The following is an 18003-nucleotide window of genomic DNA, read 5'->3' on the forward strand; positions in this document are numbered from 1 at the left end:
GCATCTGACTTCCTGTCTTGTTTGACAAGGGGCAGGAGGGGGGAAGGAACCTACCCAGGGACCCACCCTGAGGATCAGCACGCAGACAGGGGCATGGACAGCAAAGTGGAGTCGCTCAGGCCTGACTCTTTTCGACCTCATGGACTGTAGCCTACCAGGCTCCTCCATTCATGCGATTTTCCAGGCAAGAGTACTGGAGTGGGTTGCCATTTCCTTCTCTAGGGGATCTTCCCAACCCAGGGATCGAAGCCGGGCCTCCCGCATTGCTGGCAGACACTTTACCATCTGAGCCAGCAAAGGGGAAGAAAACGGAGACCAAGAGGAGAAAGCAGAGTGTGGGAAGGAGGTGCCTGTATAGGGTGCCGTTAATCTCAAATTGATGCCTGACTGGTGGACATGTTAAAAAAAAAACACTCTGTGAAAAGGTAAACAAGTTAAAAATTATTTAAAAATCTCTTGGTAGGAGGATTTCTAGAAAATTGCTTATATGCTTAAAAAATAAGCATATAAAGAGCTGCTGACATAAGCATATAAATAAAATAAAAATAAATAAAAATAAGCATATAAAAGAGTTGCTTTTCTTTATTCCAAATAAAGAAAAGTTACTCACTTCTTCCAGGTCGTGTAAAATCCGTTTGGAGTGAACTTCTGTCTTGCGTCGCTGGAATTCCTCATACAAAACAGGATCTCCTCTATCTAGCTGGAGTTTTGAATCATTGAAAATATTAAAATTGAATACAGATGCACACAACTACAACTGTTATTTCTCTTTAAAACGGGTAGAAACACATTAAGCAATTGGTCTAATCCATCCACGATGTTCCCGCTGAGAGTGGTGGTTTAAACGATCATTGCAAGTATACCTACTGTTTAAATATGGAAAGTTTTATTAGAAGCATAAACCCAACACCTTCTTATTAAAATTAGAGAGTGTGTGCGTGTGTGTACACGCATGTACACGCATGCGACCACTCGGTCATGTCTGACTCTTTGGGACCCCACTGGCTGTAGCCCGCCAGGCTCCTCTCTCCATGGAATTTTCCAGACAAGAATACTGGAGTGAGTTGCTGTTTCCTCCTCCAGGGGATCTTAACGATAGTCTCTGGAAATTACCTGAAGCATTTAAAACTCACAGAAAGGATTCTAGGAAACTGTGTCACCATGGGGGTGTAGAGATTTCATTTAAAAGAAATTTAACGTCCCAGTAAAGTTTTAAGCTCCTTAGAGCTAATTAACCAAGCATCAGGTTTAACACAGGCATGTGATCTCTCCCCTCTTCCTGGGTGGCGGAGGTTGGGGGTCTGTCTCGTCCCTGGATTAAGAGCCCCCCAGATTGCGCCCCTTCCCCTACTCCTTGTGTCCCCCTGGCCCCTGAGTAATCTCCCCTGCTCCACACTAGGTACTTCCAGGTTGTTCTCAGGAAGGCTGGCTTGGCTTGGTCAGTGTCTGCACATACCTGTCTCCACAGTAAAAAGGACCATACACACTGCAAAAATGTGTTAGTTTTTGCTTCTCTGTGGGTTTTACTATTTACTAATTAATTTCTAAAATTAGCTTGCTTCTCAGCTACACTGTCCACAGTCATTTTTAAGACTAAACTGATTGGCATACATACTACTATATTTAAAATGGATAACCAACAAGGACCTACTGTATAGATCAGGGAACTCTGCTCAATATTCTGTAGTAGCTTAAATGGGAAAATAATTTGATAAAAATAGATATACATATATATATATAACTGATGCAGATGATACCACTCTAATGGCAGAAAGTGAAGAGGAACTAAAGAGCCTTTTGATGAAGGTGAAAGAGGAGAACGAAAAAGCTGGCTTAAAATTCAACACTGAAAAAATGAAAACCTTGTCCCATCACTTGATGGCAAATAGAAGGGGAAAAAGTGGAAACAGTGACAAACTTTATTTTCCTGGGCTCCAAAATCACTGCCGATGGTGACTGCAGTCATGAAATTAAAAGATGCTTGCTCCTTGGAAGAAAAGCTATTACAAACCTAGACAGCATATTAAAAACCAGAGACATTATTTTGCTGACAAAGGTCCATATAGTCAAAGCTATGGTTTTTCCAGCAGTCATGTACAGTTGTGAGAGTTGGACCATTAAGAAGGCTGAGCACTAAAGAACTGATGCTTTTGAACTGTGGTGCTGGAGAAGACTCTTAAGAATACTTTAAGACTTCAAGGAGACCAAACCAGTCAATTGTAAAGGAAATCAGCCCTGAATATTAATTGGAAAGACTGCTGCTGAAGCTGAAGCTCAAATACTTTGGATACCTGATGTGAAGAGCTGACTCATTGGAAAAGATTCTGATGCTCGGAAAGACTGAGGGCAGGAGGAGAAGGGGGAGGCAGAGGACACGATGATTGGATGGCATCACTGATTCAACGGACATGAATTTGAGCAAACTCTGGGAGCTAGTGAAGGACAAGGGAGTCTGGCGTGCTGCAGTCTATGGAGTTCAAAAGAGTTGGACACAACTTAGTGGCTGAACAACAACTTAGCAACTGAACAACAACGATAACTGAATCACTGTGTCACACACCTGAAACTAACACAACATTGTTAATCAACTATGTTGTTGTTGTTTAGTCGATAAGTTATGTCTGACTCTTTCGCAACCCCAATGGACTATAGCCTGCCAAGCTCTTCTGTCCATGGAGTTTCCCAGGCAAGAATCCTGGAGTTGGTCGCCACTTCCTTTACCAGAGGATCTTCCTGTCCCAGGGATGGAACCTACGTCTCCTGCACTGGCAGGGAGATTCTTTACCACTGAGCCACCAGAGAAGCACTATTCCAATATAAAATAAAACTAAAAAATGAATAAATAAAGATTGAACTTCAAGAAATCTATTCCAATCATCACATCAACACCTTATTTAGAAATAAGAAGACCTACTGTATGGCACAGGGAGCTATACTGTATTTTGAGCTATAGAGTATTTTGTCATAACATATAAGGGAAAAGAATCTGAGAAAGAATATACATATATATACGTGTGTGTGTATAACTGAATTACTGGACTGTATACCTGAAACTAATATGAGCCTTACAAATAGCTGAGAAAAGAAGAGAAGTGAAAGCAAAGGAGAAAAGGAAAGATATATCCATCTGAATGCAGAGTTCCAAAGAATAGCAAGGAGAGATAAGAAAGCTTTCTGAAGTGAACAATGCAAAGAAATAGAGGAAAACAACAGAATAAGAAAGACGAGATCTCTTCAAGAAAATTAGAGATACCAAGGGAATATTTCATGCTAGGATGGGCACAATAAAGGACAGAAACATATGGACCTAACCAAAGCAAAAGATATTAAGAAGAGGTGGCAAGAATACACAGAACTGTACAAAAAAGGTCTTAATGACCTGGATAACCACGATGGTGTGGTCACTCATCTAGAAGCAGATATCCTGAAACCTGGAGTAAGATATCCTGAAACCTGGTTCCTAAGTGGGCCTTAGGAACCATTACTACAGACAAAGCTAGTGAAGGTGATGGAATTTCAGCTGAGCTATTTCAGATCCTAAAAGATGATGCTGTTAAAGTGCTGCACTCAATATGCCAGCAAATTTGGAAAACTCAGCAGTGGCCACAGGACTGAGGCCACTCAGTATTGGTCCTCAATCCAATCTCAAAGAAGGGAAATGCCAAAGAATGTTCAAACTACTGCACAATTGCACTCATTTCACATGCTAGTGAGGCTTCAACAATATGTGAACCAAGAATTTCCAGATGTTCAAGCTGGATTTAGAAAAGGCAGAGGAGCCAGAGATCAAATTGCACCATCCACTGGGTCACAGAAAAAGCAAGAGAATTCCAGAAAAACATCTACTTCTGCTTCATTGACTATGCTAAAGCCTTTGACTGTGTGGATCACAAAACTGAATAATTCTTAAAAAGATGGGAATACCAGAACACCTTAGCTGCCTCCTGAGAAACCTCTATGCAGGTCAAGAAGCAACAGTTAGAACCAGACATGAAACAAGGGACTGGTTCAAAATTGGGAAGGCAGTACGTCAAGGCTGTATATTGTCACCCTGTTTATTTAACTTATACGCAGAGTACATCATGTGAAATGCCAGGCTGGATGAAGCACAAGCTGGAATTAAGACTGCAGGTAGAAATATCAATAATCTCAAATATGCAGATAACACTACCCTAATGCAAGAAAGCAAAGAGGAGTCTCTTGATGAAGCTGAAAGAGGAGAGTGAGAAAGCTGGCTTAGAACTCAACATTCAGAAAACAAAGATCATGGCATCCAGTCCCATCACTTCATGGCAAATAGATGGCAAAACAGTGGAAACAGTGACAGACTTTATTTTCTTTGGTTCCAAAATCACTGTGGACAATGAAACTAAAAGATGCTTGCTCCTTGGAAGGAAAGCTATACAAACCTAGACAGTGTATTAAAAAGCAGAACCATCACTTGGCCAAAAAGGTTTGTATACTCAAAGGTATAGTTTTTCCAGTAGTCATGTACAAATGTGAGAGTTGGCGGCCCATAAAGGCTGAGTGCTTAAGAATGAATGTTTCTGAACTGTGGGGTTGGAGAATACTCTTGACAGTCCCTTGGACAGCAAGGAGATAAAGCCAGTGAATCTTAAAGGAAATCAATCCTGCATACTCCACTGGAGTATGCATATCCCACTGGAAGGACTAATGCTGAAGCAGAAGCTCCAACACTTTGGCCACCAGATATGAAGAGCTGACTCATTAGAAAAGACCCTGATGCTGGGAAAGACTGAAGGTAGGAGGAGAAGGGGTGACAGAGAATGAGCCGGTTGGATGGCATCACCAATTCAATGGACATGAGCTTGAGCAAACTCTGGGAGATAGTGAAGGAGAGGGAAGCCTGCTGGCATGCTGCAGTCCATGGGGTCACAGAGTCAGACCTGACTGAGTGACTGAACCTCAACAAAATCAACTATACTTCAGTAAAATAAAAAACAAAACAGAAGTGAGAGACATCTATGGTTGTCAGCAGGTGGTGAGCTCTTATATGAACACAGCTGATCTCAAACACGTGGAGTTTGAGACTGCGGATCTCAGGTTCAAAACACAGATTCTGTAGGGAGAGACCTAAATCTCTTCCACCACAAGTCAAATAAAATAGGCAATTTTAAAAAGGGATTGGCAAAGGTGTTGTTAGAAGAAAGAGAGAGACTTCTTGTATCTTTATTCAGACTCTACTTATTTATGATGAACATCTCAGAAGTGAACATTACTGACCATCTCCCTTGAGCAAGAAGTCGCCACCCTTGAGTCTCTGTGCCATTGGGCTCTCATGCCCACTCGATCTGAATCCTCCACCCCTCTTGCTTTTGCTCAGCTTTCTGCTGTGGGCCTGGGCCTCCAGCTTTAGTTTGGACCTGGCTCTGGTGTGGCTCCTGGCCACTGTCTCTGGGTGTCTCTTATCTCCATGCACCGCAGATCACGTCCAGCATTCCAGCCCGAATTGGAGCCATTCCCTGCCTCTGAGTTGGATGCTTGTTTCTTATTTACTACTTTTCAAAACTGTACTGTGTCTCCTAGGAAGCTTTCTAGTTAGATGAGTCCTCTCTCGCTGTCCCTTGAATCTCTACACTACTTAGCGGATGTTTCCAGTGACAGGTATGGCCAGCCTCAATTCATTGCTAACGGTGGGCATGTTATCAGCCTCCCCTTCCAACTTAACTGTAAGATTTTTTTTTCCCTCCAGTTGTGACATCTTGCATATAGCAGGAATTAAAAATATTTAGTGAAATAAATGATATCAGATTAGCAGTAATTCTGACCTTGTATTTGTTGTTTACTCTTTGCCGCTCCTCATAAATGTCTTTTTTTAATTTAAAGGACATAGGATCCTTACCGAGGTGCACCTGCCTGGGGAGAAAAAAAAACAAAAACAACTTCCAGAACCCATCAGAATACTACAGTCTATTTCAGGATGGAGCATCTCAGCTGAGCTGCAGAGATGATGCAGGAGAGCACAGCAAAGAAGAGAGAAGCTGCAGATGCCAGCAACACAAGTGGGGCGAACAACATGCTCCCCACAGGGAAGCTTGTCTTCCAGTGACACATGCTAAAACATTTATGAATAAAGAGACCCGAACACTCAATCTCATTCATCATTCAATTCAGTTCAGTCGCTCAGTCGTGTCCGACTCTTTGTGAGGCCATGAACTGCAGCACACCAGGCCTTCCTGTCCATCACCAACTCCCGGAGCCTACCCAAATTCATGTCCATTGCGTCGGTGATGCCATCCAGCCATCTCATCCTCTGTCGTCCCCTTCCCCTCCTGTCCCCAATCCTTCCCAGCATCACGGTCTTTTCCAATGAGTCAACTCTTTGGATGAGGTGGCCAAAATATTGGGGTTTCAGCTTCAACATCAGTCCTTTTAATGAACACCCAGGAGTGATCTCCTTTAGGATGGACTGGTTGGATCCCCTGCAGTCCAAGGGACTCTCAAGAGTCTTCTCCAACACCACAGTTCAAAAGCATCAATTCTTCGGCACTCAGCTTTCTTCACAGTCCAACTCTCACGTCCATACATGACCACTGGAAAAACCATAGCCTAGACTAGACGGACCTTTGTTGGCAAAGTAATGTCTCTGCTTTTTAATATGCTGTCTAGGTTGGTCATAACTCCTTCCAAGGAGTAAGCGTCAAAATGCAAATCAGAGCCACAGTGATGGACTATGTTATACCTACTTGGATGGCTATGGTAATTGACAAAGATGACGATAGCAATCATAACAAAGGAAAATAACAGAAATTGCCAAGGATGTGGAGAAACTGGAATGTAAAGTGGTGTAGCCATGTAGAACACAGTTTGGCTGTTCTCAAAAAGTTGCACGTGAATTATCTTGAGACCCAGTGATTCCTCTCCTATGTATACACCCAAGAGCACTGAAAAGGTAAGTTCACACAAAAACCTGTATATAAATGTTCACAGCAGCATTATTTCAAATAGCCCCAAACTGGAAACCTCCCAAATGTCCACCAACTGATGAATAAACACAGTGTAGAATGTTGATAAAACAAAACCTTATTCCCCGTAAAGATAAACGAAGTAGTGATAGATGCTGTGACGTGGATGAACGTTAAAAACGTGTTTAGTGAACAAAGTGAAAGTGTTTGTTAGTGGCTCAGTCATGTCCAACTCTTTGTGGCCCTTTGGACTATAGCTTGCCAGGCTCCTCTGTCCATGGAATTCTCCAGGAAAGAAGACTGGAGTGGGTAGCCATTCTCTCCTCCAGGGAATCTTTCTGACCCAGGCCTTGAATCTGGGTCTCCTGCATTACAGGCAGATTCCTTACTGCTTAAGCCACCAGGGAAGCCCAGTGAAGAAGCCAGGTACTAAAGGTCATATATTATATGACTACATTCATATGAAATGTCCAGAAGGGGCAATACCAGAGACAAACACTGGTTGAGCGGTTGCCAGGGGTAGGGGAAACAGGAGGATAGGGGCATTAGTGCTTCATGCTTACAGGATTCTTTTTGGCAGGGATGTAAAAGTTCTGGAACTAAGTACTGATGGTTGTACAACACTGTGAACATACTAAGAACTTCTGGGGTTGTACACATTAAAATGATGAAAATGGTTCATTTCATGTGATGTGAATTTCATCCCACTTTAAAAAATACTCTGGGGGACTTCCCTGGTGTTACAGTGGACAGCAGTCCACTTGCCAGTATGGGGACATGAGTTCAATCCCTGGTCTGGGAGGATTCCACATGCTGTGGAGCAACAAAGCTCGTGCGCCACAACTATAGAGCCCCACCCTAGAGCCCGTGAACCACGGCTACTGAGCCCATGCATAGCAACCACTGAAGCCCATGAACCTGGAGCCTGTGCTCCACAACCAGAGACGCCACTGCAGCGAGGAGCCAGGGCCCCACAACTAGACAGTAGTCCCTGCTCTTCACAACTAGAGAAAACCCGCAGGTACCTATGACCAAAAAATAATTATTATTATTTAAAAAACAATTAATCAAAAAAAAAACCTCTTGTATGTAATGTACCCATTGTAGAGTCTGACACACGTTCAAAGTATATAGTAGTGGAATTCCCTGGTGGTGGTTAGGTCCTGGCACTTTCACTGCCAAGGGCCCAAGTTCAATCCCTGGTCAGGGAAATAAGATCTCACAGGCTGAGTGCCAAAAAATATATATAGTAAAAGTTCTGGAGAACTGTTTCAAAGGAGACTAAAGAGACAATGCCAAAGCCTTTGACTGTGTGGATCACAATAAACTGTGGAAAATTCTGAAAGAGATGGGAATACCAGACCACTTGACCTGCCTCTTGAGAAACCTGTATGCAGGTCAGGAAGCAACAGTTAGAACTGGACATGGAACAATAGACTGGTTCCAAATAGGGAAAGGAGTACATCAAGGCTGTATATTGTCACCCTGCTTATATATGCAGAGTACCTCATGAGAAATGCTGGGCTGGAAGAAACACAAGCTGGAATCAAGATTGCCGGGAGAAATATCAATAACCTCAGATGTGCAGATGACACCACCCTTATGGCAGAAAGTGAAGAGGAGCTAAAAAGCCTCTTGATGAAAGTGAAAGAGGAGAGTGAAAAAGTTGGCTTAAAGCTCAACATTCAGAAAACGAAGATCATGGCATCCGGTCCTATCACTTCATGGGAAATAGATGGGGAAACAGTGGAAACAGTGTCAGACTTTATTTTTGGGGGCTCCAAAATCACTGCAGATGGTGATTGCAGCCATGAAATTAAAACATGCTTCCTCCTTGGAAGGAAAGTTATGACCAACCTAGATAGCATATTCAAAAGCAGAGACATTACTTTGCCGACTAAGGTCTGTCTAGTAAAGGCTACGGTTTTTCCTGTGGTCGTGTATGGATGTGAAAGTTGGACTGTGAAGAAGGCTAAGCGCCGAAGAATTGATGCTTTTGAACTGTGGTGTTGGAGAAGACTCTTGAGAGTCCCTTGGACTGCAGGGAGATCCAACCAGTCCATTCTAAAGGAGATCAGTCCTGGGTGTTCTTTGGAAGGAATGATGCTAAAGCTGAAACTCCAATACTTTGGCCACCTCATGTGAAGACTTGACTCATTGGCAAAGACTCTGATGCTGGGAGGGATTGGGGGCAGGAGGAGAAGGGGACAACAGAGGATGAGATGGCTGGATGGCATCACCAACTTGATGGACGTGAGTTTGAGTGAACTCTGGGAGTTGGTGATGGACAGGGAGGCCTGGTGTGCCGTGATTCATGGGGTTGCAAAGAGTTGGACATGACTGAGCGACTGAACTGAACTGAACTGAAAGAGATACAAAAACTAAACACAAACCATATGACCTTTGATTGGACCTTGGGTTCCCCTTTTCAAAAACCAAAACATCCCTGGTGTAGAAGCATTATGGGGACAACTGGGTAAATTTGCATATAGGCTGATGATTTAATGTTATATCAATGTTAAAGTTCTTAGAAGTAATTATGGTGATGCTGGAGAATGTCCTTGTTCTTAGGAGCTAAAGCCTTTAGAGGTGAGGCCTCATGGTTACTGGTATCTGCACTCACTTCTAAATGGCTCAGGGAGATGAAAGGACTGTGTGTGAGTGTGTGTTTGTGCTTGTGTGCGAGGCACAGTGCTAACAACTGATGACCATACATCAGTGTGTGTGGGTCTCACTGGATGGTTTAAAATCATTTAGCAAAAAGTTGGGAGAAAATATTAATACATGATCAAAACTGAATTTAGGATATGATTTCAAGCCTGTTACAAAGCAGCACAGGAGGAAGGAAAAGCACCAGGGTTAATAGTGGTCACTGCATTATAGTGATTCTTTTTCCTTTTCTACACTTAAAAAATGTTTTCAAGTTTTTTTACGATGATAACATGTCCTTTTATTTTTTTACAATAGGGAAAGAGTTTTTTCTCAAATGGTCCTGGGTAACCTGGCATACTCTCCATTCAACTGAGGCCAGACCCTGAGTACAGACTCACACAAGATTCTGTGAATTCACAGAAGGGGTTGTTTCTCATGAGAGGTGGCAGGGTGCGAACATCTGGGCTGGCCCCAGAGCACGCAGTGAGTTCTCTGTCCGGGCAGTGAGGAAGCAGGGCCGTGACAGGGTGGCCACCTAACCAAACTTTCCAGGAGTCTCTTTTTGAACTCAGTTTTAGAGTTTCCACAGTTACTTCAGCTGAGTCTGTACATGTAGATATGTCTTGTGTGGTCTGGTAAAAACCTGCATCTGAATTTGAAAACCTTCACTAGAAGCCTCTCCCACCCCACCTGCACTGCCAGGCTCCCCAGATGGCCCTTGCAGCTCACAGCCCAGGGCACAGGGGGCTTGGGTGGGGTGAGAGATAGTCAGGCAAGATTCAGGGTCCCTGAGTCACCCCAGGGAGGGGGTGTCCTGTCGTGAGGGGGTGCACTTTGGTTCTGTGCTGGTCACACCTGGGAAAGAGCATGGTGTGGTCACATTGATTTACTCCTGATAGAAACTTCACTCTGAAACAAAGCCCATTAAAGAGGAGAAAATAATCAAATGTTTCAAAGGGCATAAAAAGTTATTACATTCATTCATTCATTGTGTTTCATGGATAAAAAGCCATTTACCAAAAACACCGTCACTTGATGCAGATAATCATGGGACACTTACCACTTCAGGTGATTTTCAGTCTCTTCACAAGTGTCCTGTCTGACTTTCTGTTCAAAGAGCGCTTCTTTCATTTGTCTTGTTTTTGAAATCTCAGTGCCTTGGTCCAAAACTGAGGGCAGGAACAAACAATGATTATACCAGTAATCAAATCAGAATCACTGGCTGGGAGAAAAACATTTCTAACGGCAAAATGTAACAGGGCTTTAATTGAGTTTTGTTGCTGCTGCTCATAAGCAGTAAATATGAGAAGCAATAACTCCTTTAGATTCTGCCCAGAGCTGATTTATGATGGATTCATTGCTTACCTTCTCTCAATTCTTTAATCTTTAATTTTCCTGGTTCTTGGTTTAAAACAGTTGCCACAGCAAACGGATTCAATAAATCTACTGGAAATCTTAAGTTGTGATATTCGATTTCCTGAGACCAAATCAGGAGAGAAAAGTCACTATTTGGCCTGTCTGTTGTTCCTTCTGTTGTGGTTACCATAATGCCCATTTTACCTTAATCTTTGGAGGCTTTGCCTTTGCTGGCAATTGGGGAAAAGGTACACGTGTCATTGCCTTTTCTGGAGGAACAACTACTTTCTTAGAAAGAGTATTTACTCTTTCAAATTCTTCCAACCTAGAGTTGAAAACAGATATTAAATTAGTATGTAATGCAACAACTCAAGGCTCCGAATTTTAGTTCTTTCCAATAATATCATGACTTATACTCCATTAAATACTATATCTAAGCTATGATTTTTTTAGCTGTCATGTACGGATGTGAGAGTTGGACCATAAAGAAGGCTGATTGCCAAAGAATTGATGCTTTTGATCTGTGGTGTGGGAGAAGACTCTTGAGTCCTTTGAACAGCAAGGAGATCAAACTAGCCAATCCTAAAAGAAATAAACCCTGAATATTCATTGGAAGGATTGATGCTGAAGTTGAAGCTCCAACACTTTGGACACACCTGATGTGAAGAGCCAGCTCATTGGAAAAGACCCTGATGCTGGGAAAGATGAAGACTTCAAGGGAAGCGGGCATCAGAGGATGAGATGGTTAGATAGCATCACTGATTCAATAGACATGAATTTGAGCAAACTCTGGGAGACAGTGGAGGATAGAAGAACCTGGCTTGCTATAGTTCATAGGGTCACAAAGAGTTGGAGACAACTTAGCAACTGAAAAATGACAACAAAACTCAAAATCAACTTGGGTGCTAAAACAGTGGTTTATGAAAATAAACACAAGGTCAGGGTGGCAGAGCATAATCATAAATAAACAGTGGGACAATGGCTATTGTCCTTACGTTCTCAAAGAACATAGTAAGTGGAAAATAGGACATGCTGAAAAATGCTCCTGGCATCCAGCATAATTCATTCCTAGGCTATTGGTTTTCCATGGCTAAATTTATTTACCACACTTAAAAAACTCTTACATTGATTTATGTATAAAAGAATAATTATGTTGTTTGTACCAAAATGTTTTTAAAAAGTGATTCATAATATTGTAAAAATGACTATACTACGCAAAGCAATCTACAGATTCAGTACAATCCCTATCAAATTACCAATGGCATTTTTCACAGAACTAAAACAAAAAATTTCACAGTTTTTATGGAAACACAAAGGATCCTAAATAGCCAAAGCAATCTCAAGAAAGAAAAATGGAGTTGGAGGAATCAAACTCCCTGACTTCAGACTATACTACAAAGCTACAGTCATCAAAACAGTATGGTACTGATATTAAAACAGAAATACAGAACAATGGAATAAGATAGAAAGCCCAGAGATAAACCCACACACCTATAAGCAACTTATCTTTGACAAAGGAGGCAAGAGTATACAACGGAGAGAAGACAGTCTCTTCAGTAAGTGGTGCTGGGGAAACTGGACAGCTACACATAAAAGATTGAAATTAGAACACTTCCTAACACCATACACAAAAATAAACTCAAAATGGATGAAAGACATAAAGGTAAAGCCAGCAACTATAAACTTCTTAGAGGAAAATATAGGCAGAACATTTTTTGACATATATCACAGCAAGATCCTCTTTGACCCACCTCCTAGAGTAATGGAAATAAAAGGAAAAATAAACAAATGGGACCTAATTAAACTTACAAGTTTTTGTACAGAAAAGGAAATTACAAACAAGATGAAAAGATGACACTCACAATGGGAGAAAATAATTGCAAATGAAGCAACTGACAAAGAATTAGTCTCCAAAATACACAACCTGTTGCAGCTCATGTACCTCTCTCTATATCTATATCTATATCTATATCTATATATATATAAACTCAATCAAAAAAGGGGCAGAAGACTTTAAATAGACTTTGCTCCAAAGAAGACATACAGATGGCCAATAAACAGATGAAAAAAATTCTCAATGTCACTCATTATTAGAGAAATGTGGATCAGAACTACAGTGAAGTATTATCTCACACTAGTCAGAATGGCCATCATCAAAAAATCGACAAACAATAAACGCTGGAGAGGCTGTGGAGAAAAGGGAAGCCTCTTGCACTGTTGGTAGGAATATAAATTGATACAGCCACTTTGAAGAACAGTATGGAGATTCCTTAAAAGAAACTAGAAATAAATCTACCATATGACCCAGCAATCCCACTACTGGGCATATACCCTGAGAAAACCATAATTCTAAAAACACATGTACCCCAGTGTTCACTGTAGCACTATTTACAATAGCCAGGACATGGCAGCAACCTAGATGTCCACCAACAGATGAATGGATAAATAAGTTGTGGTACTATATACAATGGAATATTACTCAGCCATAAGAAGGAGCAAATCTGAGTCCATTTTAGGGAGGTGGATACAGAGTGAAGTCAGTCAGGAAGAGAAAAACAAATATGGAACATGAATGCACATATATGAAACCTAGAAAAATGGTACTGATGAACCTATTTGCAAGGCAGGAATAGAGATGCAGATATAGAGAAGAGACTTGTGGCTACAGTGGGCGAAGGAGAGGGTGGGATGAACTGAGAGAGTAGCACTGAAACACATTTACCATATGTAAAATAGATACCATATGTAAAATAGATACCATATGTAAAATAGATATCATAGGTAAAATAGACACCATATGTAAAATAGATACCATATGTAAAATAGTGTGAAGTTGCTGTATAACACAGGGAGCTCAACACAGTGCTCTGTGACAACCTAGAGGGGTGGGATGGGATGTGGGGGTGGCAGGGAGGTTCAGGAGGGAGAGGACATATGTATACTTATGGTTGATTCATGCTGTTGTACAGCAGAACGCAACACAGCACTGTAAAGCAATTATCCTCCAATTAAAAAAAGTGACTCAGGCTAATGCTTGAGATCTTTTCTATAAATGAAAACTGCTTTGAACATGGATAGGTATAGATAGGGCCGCTTCCATGTCTGCAGAAGCTGTTTATTTGTCATGAGGGGTAGTAGAACCACGCTGTGTTCATAAATGCTGCCCATGAAAGCATTTCGTCAAGCACAAGTTTGGTGGGATGACACCTGTCGGTGACACTTGGGAGAGAAGATGAGAAATTGCCGCCATTTAGGCATTCTGACACTCCGTTTGCTTTGGTTGAGCACCTACTGATCCGGCTGTCCTGCATAACACAGGTTATATGCCTGCAATCCCAAATTCAATAAGGCCAGTGTAAGAGTTCTGAAAGGTCCCAGGCATGGGAGAACCTGTCCCTGGGTGGGAGCGATGCATACTGATGGACGCACTGTGAGGTGCAAGGGTGAGATGCTTGGTTAGGGATGAGCTGTGGCCTGGTGTTTGCATCTATGACACCACCTCTGCCATAAACATTTGGGAAACAACCCAGAATATCTGAGGATGTCAAAAAAAACCCAGTCTCCTTGAGATGGAACCTTCTACACTGTTAATGGGAATGTAAGTTGGTGCAGTTATTATGGAGAACAGCATGGAGGTTCCTTAAAAAACTGAAACTAGAGCTACCATATGATCCTGCAATTCCCCTCCTGGGCATGTATCCAGAGAAAACTGTAATTCTAAAGATACACGCACTCCTATGTTCATAGCAACACATTTACAATAGCCAGGACAATAGCCAGAGACAACCTAAATGTCCATCAACAGATGAATGGACAAAGAAGATGTGGTACATGTATACAATGGAATACTATTCAGCCACAAAATGAGCAAAACAATGCCCAACAACATAGAGATTACCATACTAAGTGAAGTAAGTCAGAAAGAGAAAGACAAATACCATAAGATATCACTTATATATATGGAATCTAAAATATGACACAAACGAACTTATCTACAAAATAGACTCACAGGCAAAGAGAACAGCCTTCTGGTTGCCAAGGAGCAGAAGGATGGGGGAGGGAAGTATTAGGAGTCTGGGATTCACAGATGCAAACTATTATATATAGGATGGGTGAACAACAAGGTCCTACTGTATAGCACAAGGAACTGTATTCAACATCCTGTGATAAACCATATGGAAAAGAATATGAATAAGAATATATATACAGGTATGTATATGTATATATGCGTATAACAGTCACATTGCTGAACAGCAGAAGTTAACACAACAGTGTTAAGTCAACTGCACTTCAATCAGAAAAAAACAAACAGTCTCTTTAAGAAGTCTAACTGCTAGTGTTGACGATGGAAATGAAGGGATATGAGACAGGGAGAAACCAAGAGTTACATGGAATTGGCAGCGCCAACTGGATGTGAGTTCATCACACATCCAACTCTGAAACAAAAAAAGCACCTGTGAAGTCTTCAGAGAACACTGCAGTTGGATAATTTTTCCCCTTCCTGGTGGAACATCTGTGTTTCAGCACTACCTGAAGCCTGGGGAGACAGGCAGGTCTTGAGACATGGTCCTTGAAAACGTCAAGAGTGTTCTAGATCAGATATTAAACTCCAGATGGGAAAGCAAAACATAGTTTAGAGACGTGTGCATCTGTTCCTGCTCGGAGCTCCTGCCATGCAATGCGCCACTGTGTTTAAGAACGTGTCTATGGAGGGGTAGACATGTCAAAGTCCCACTCAAGTGACGCCTCCGAGGAGCTCATCTCTGTGTTGTGGCACATGTTGTGAGCTGCAAACAGCATTCTGCAAACTTGCAAGATTTGGGTTCAGCAGGTCACACTAATACACTTGACTCAAGCTGCTTTGGCTTCTGAGAAAGAAAATAATAATATAAATATATAAAAAATCATGGAGTTCTTATTTTGATAGTGGTTGTTATTCCACGTGTAATATGTCTAATGATGTTAATATATGATGTGAATGTATGTGTGAAGGGGAGAGGAGGAAAATCAACCTTTGCCTTCATCATTTTCAAAATATTTATAAGGATTTTTCAAGATTAGGATTTATACTGTGAAATTTTTTCCTTTTCACTTCTATAAAACATAATGCAAGTTAGAAAACACCTTATTAACTAGATATATTTGGATATAAAAATACAAGCTCACATTCACTGGAAATGGAAGTTCAGGGCTAACTGGTTATAGTTAAACCCATGGGTTTAAAACTTAAACATGGGTTTAAAACTTAAACCCATTTCACATCTTTACTCTGACTTGAATGCTGAGGGTGCTTTAAGAAAAGCTCCCACCCAGCATGTTTCCATTTCTGCCTTATGTTAAAGGCATTTGTTATACTTGACTTATTTTGGCTCCTGTCTTCAGCATCTTTAGAGTGTGAACCATTTCCCGTGCGGCTTTGCAGTGGACACTGCACAGGGGAGGCACTCCACTCATTATAATATTATATTGAAACTCAGAATATAGCTATGTGGTTCTGGCATTATGACTTGAATTTTTGAATAGACGCTAATACACACATGTAGCCAACAATTCAAACAGTGCACTGATAGTAATCAGTGAAAGAAAGTATCCTCTCCAAAATCTCTTTTCTCAGTCAACTCTTCTCTCTCTTGGCAGAAGCAACTACTGTTACAAGCACAGAGATATTCTGTGCATCACTGTTATATTTTAAAGGGCATTTTATGAAGGTTCACCATTTATGTAAGTTTCAAAATTGAGATAGAATTGACATGTAACTGTCTATTAGTTCCAGGCATATTAAGTAAGGTTTTGATGGCATTCCACTACAAGAAACAAACAACGGAATGGATGAAAGGAAGAACTGGGGTTTGGAGGATAAACAGAAGTCGCCCCAGGCAGTCGTACTTTAAAGCCACGTTGGGGTAGCATGTCCCGGTGAAGACACACTCGTACGGTTGAGAGTTGAACTGTGAAACCCACAGCTGCACTTTTATCTGTGCCATCCCATACTGAAATGGGGTAAACCTCACTGTCACGTTCATCTTCCCATTTGCCGGGATTATTCCTAGGAGGAAAGACACGATAAAACGTGATGCTTTTTCTTCCTGCTAAGTCCAAGCAAAGAGGCTGACTCTCACACACATATGTATTCTTCCCATAGGAAGCACAAGTATTTCTAGTATCATTGTATAGTCTTTTCATTAAATACACGTGCATCAACTTCTGCATGTTCACACTGATCTTATTTACCAACTACTACCCTAATCCTTTATACTCATAACTTGATTGTGCCAGTTATATAAACATATACTATGAGTCAGCATTACTGAGTCAGAAGTGACTTCCCAGAACCATAACCTTTAAGCCATTATTAATAATTCCTGGATATCAATGTTCATGCTGTGAGCCACAAGGAAAATGAAGGAACACCTGTGAAAGTTTGTGTCCACTTAATTTGGTTCCCTATGTTTTTGTGTAATTTGTGTAATTTGATTCTCTCATTTTATTTCTTCAGGTTAGACAACCGTTCTCTCCAAAGGCAAATGTCACTTGATGCTTATTTCTCCTTTGTGTCTCTGGTGCCAAAAGGGCTTGGAACGCAATTAAGTGCTCAACAAACATGGAAAGGAAAATACAAGGCAAGGAGGAAAGAAGATCAATATGCTAGGTGTGAGAAGGGCTACCATGTCTGACTGCCACTGAAGGCTTTCTGGCTTGCTTTCTAGGCAGACTCCTCTGGTCCCCACAGAGGCCTTGCCCGGCAACCTCCCTCCTTCCCATCCAGGGTCCCTCTGAATCTGGGACCACCCTCTGCCTTGCTCTCTATGCCAGCCCCACAGCCCTTTCATTCAGCCGCCCAGACATTCACTGAGCACCTACTAGGTGCCAGGCACTGTTTTAGGCACTTGAGACACAATAGTAAACAAAGCAAAGCCCCAGGGGACTTCCCTGGTGATCCAGGGATTAAGGCTCCGCCTGCCAATGCAAGGGGTGCAGGATCTACCCCTAGTCAGGGAACGAAGATCACACAAGCCATACGGCGCAGCACACACACACACACACACACACACACACACACACACACACA

General features: G+C 41.7%; 1 protein-coding gene across 2 annotated transcripts in view; it reads right to left on the reverse strand.

Annotated features, from left to right (window-relative positions):
- Positions 1-18003, reverse strand: part of CFAP221 (cilia and flagella associated protein 221) — a 122629-nt gene that overhangs the window by 55251 nt on the left and 49375 nt on the right. For both annotated transcript variants that reach the window (XM_040228966.1, XM_040228967.1), the window contains exons 8-13: positions 16821-16980; positions 11139-11259; positions 10944-11055; positions 10639-10747; positions 5790-5877; positions 611-700 (exon numbers count right to left, since the gene is read on the reverse strand). In XM_040228966.1, the coding sequence (XP_040084900.1) occupies positions 611-700; positions 5790-5877; positions 10639-10747; positions 10944-11055; positions 11139-11259; positions 16821-16980 (680 nt within the window). The remainder of the gene's footprint in view (positions 1-610; positions 701-5789; positions 5878-10638; positions 10748-10943; positions 11056-11138; positions 11260-16820; positions 16981-18003) is intronic.

Source organism: Oryx dammah, unplaced genomic scaffold, assembly GCF_014754425.2.
Source record: "Oryx dammah isolate SB20612 unplaced genomic scaffold, SCBI_Odam_1.1 HiC_scaffold_27, whole genome shotgun sequence".
NCBI lineage: Eukaryota > Metazoa > Chordata > Mammalia > Artiodactyla > Bovidae > Oryx > Oryx dammah.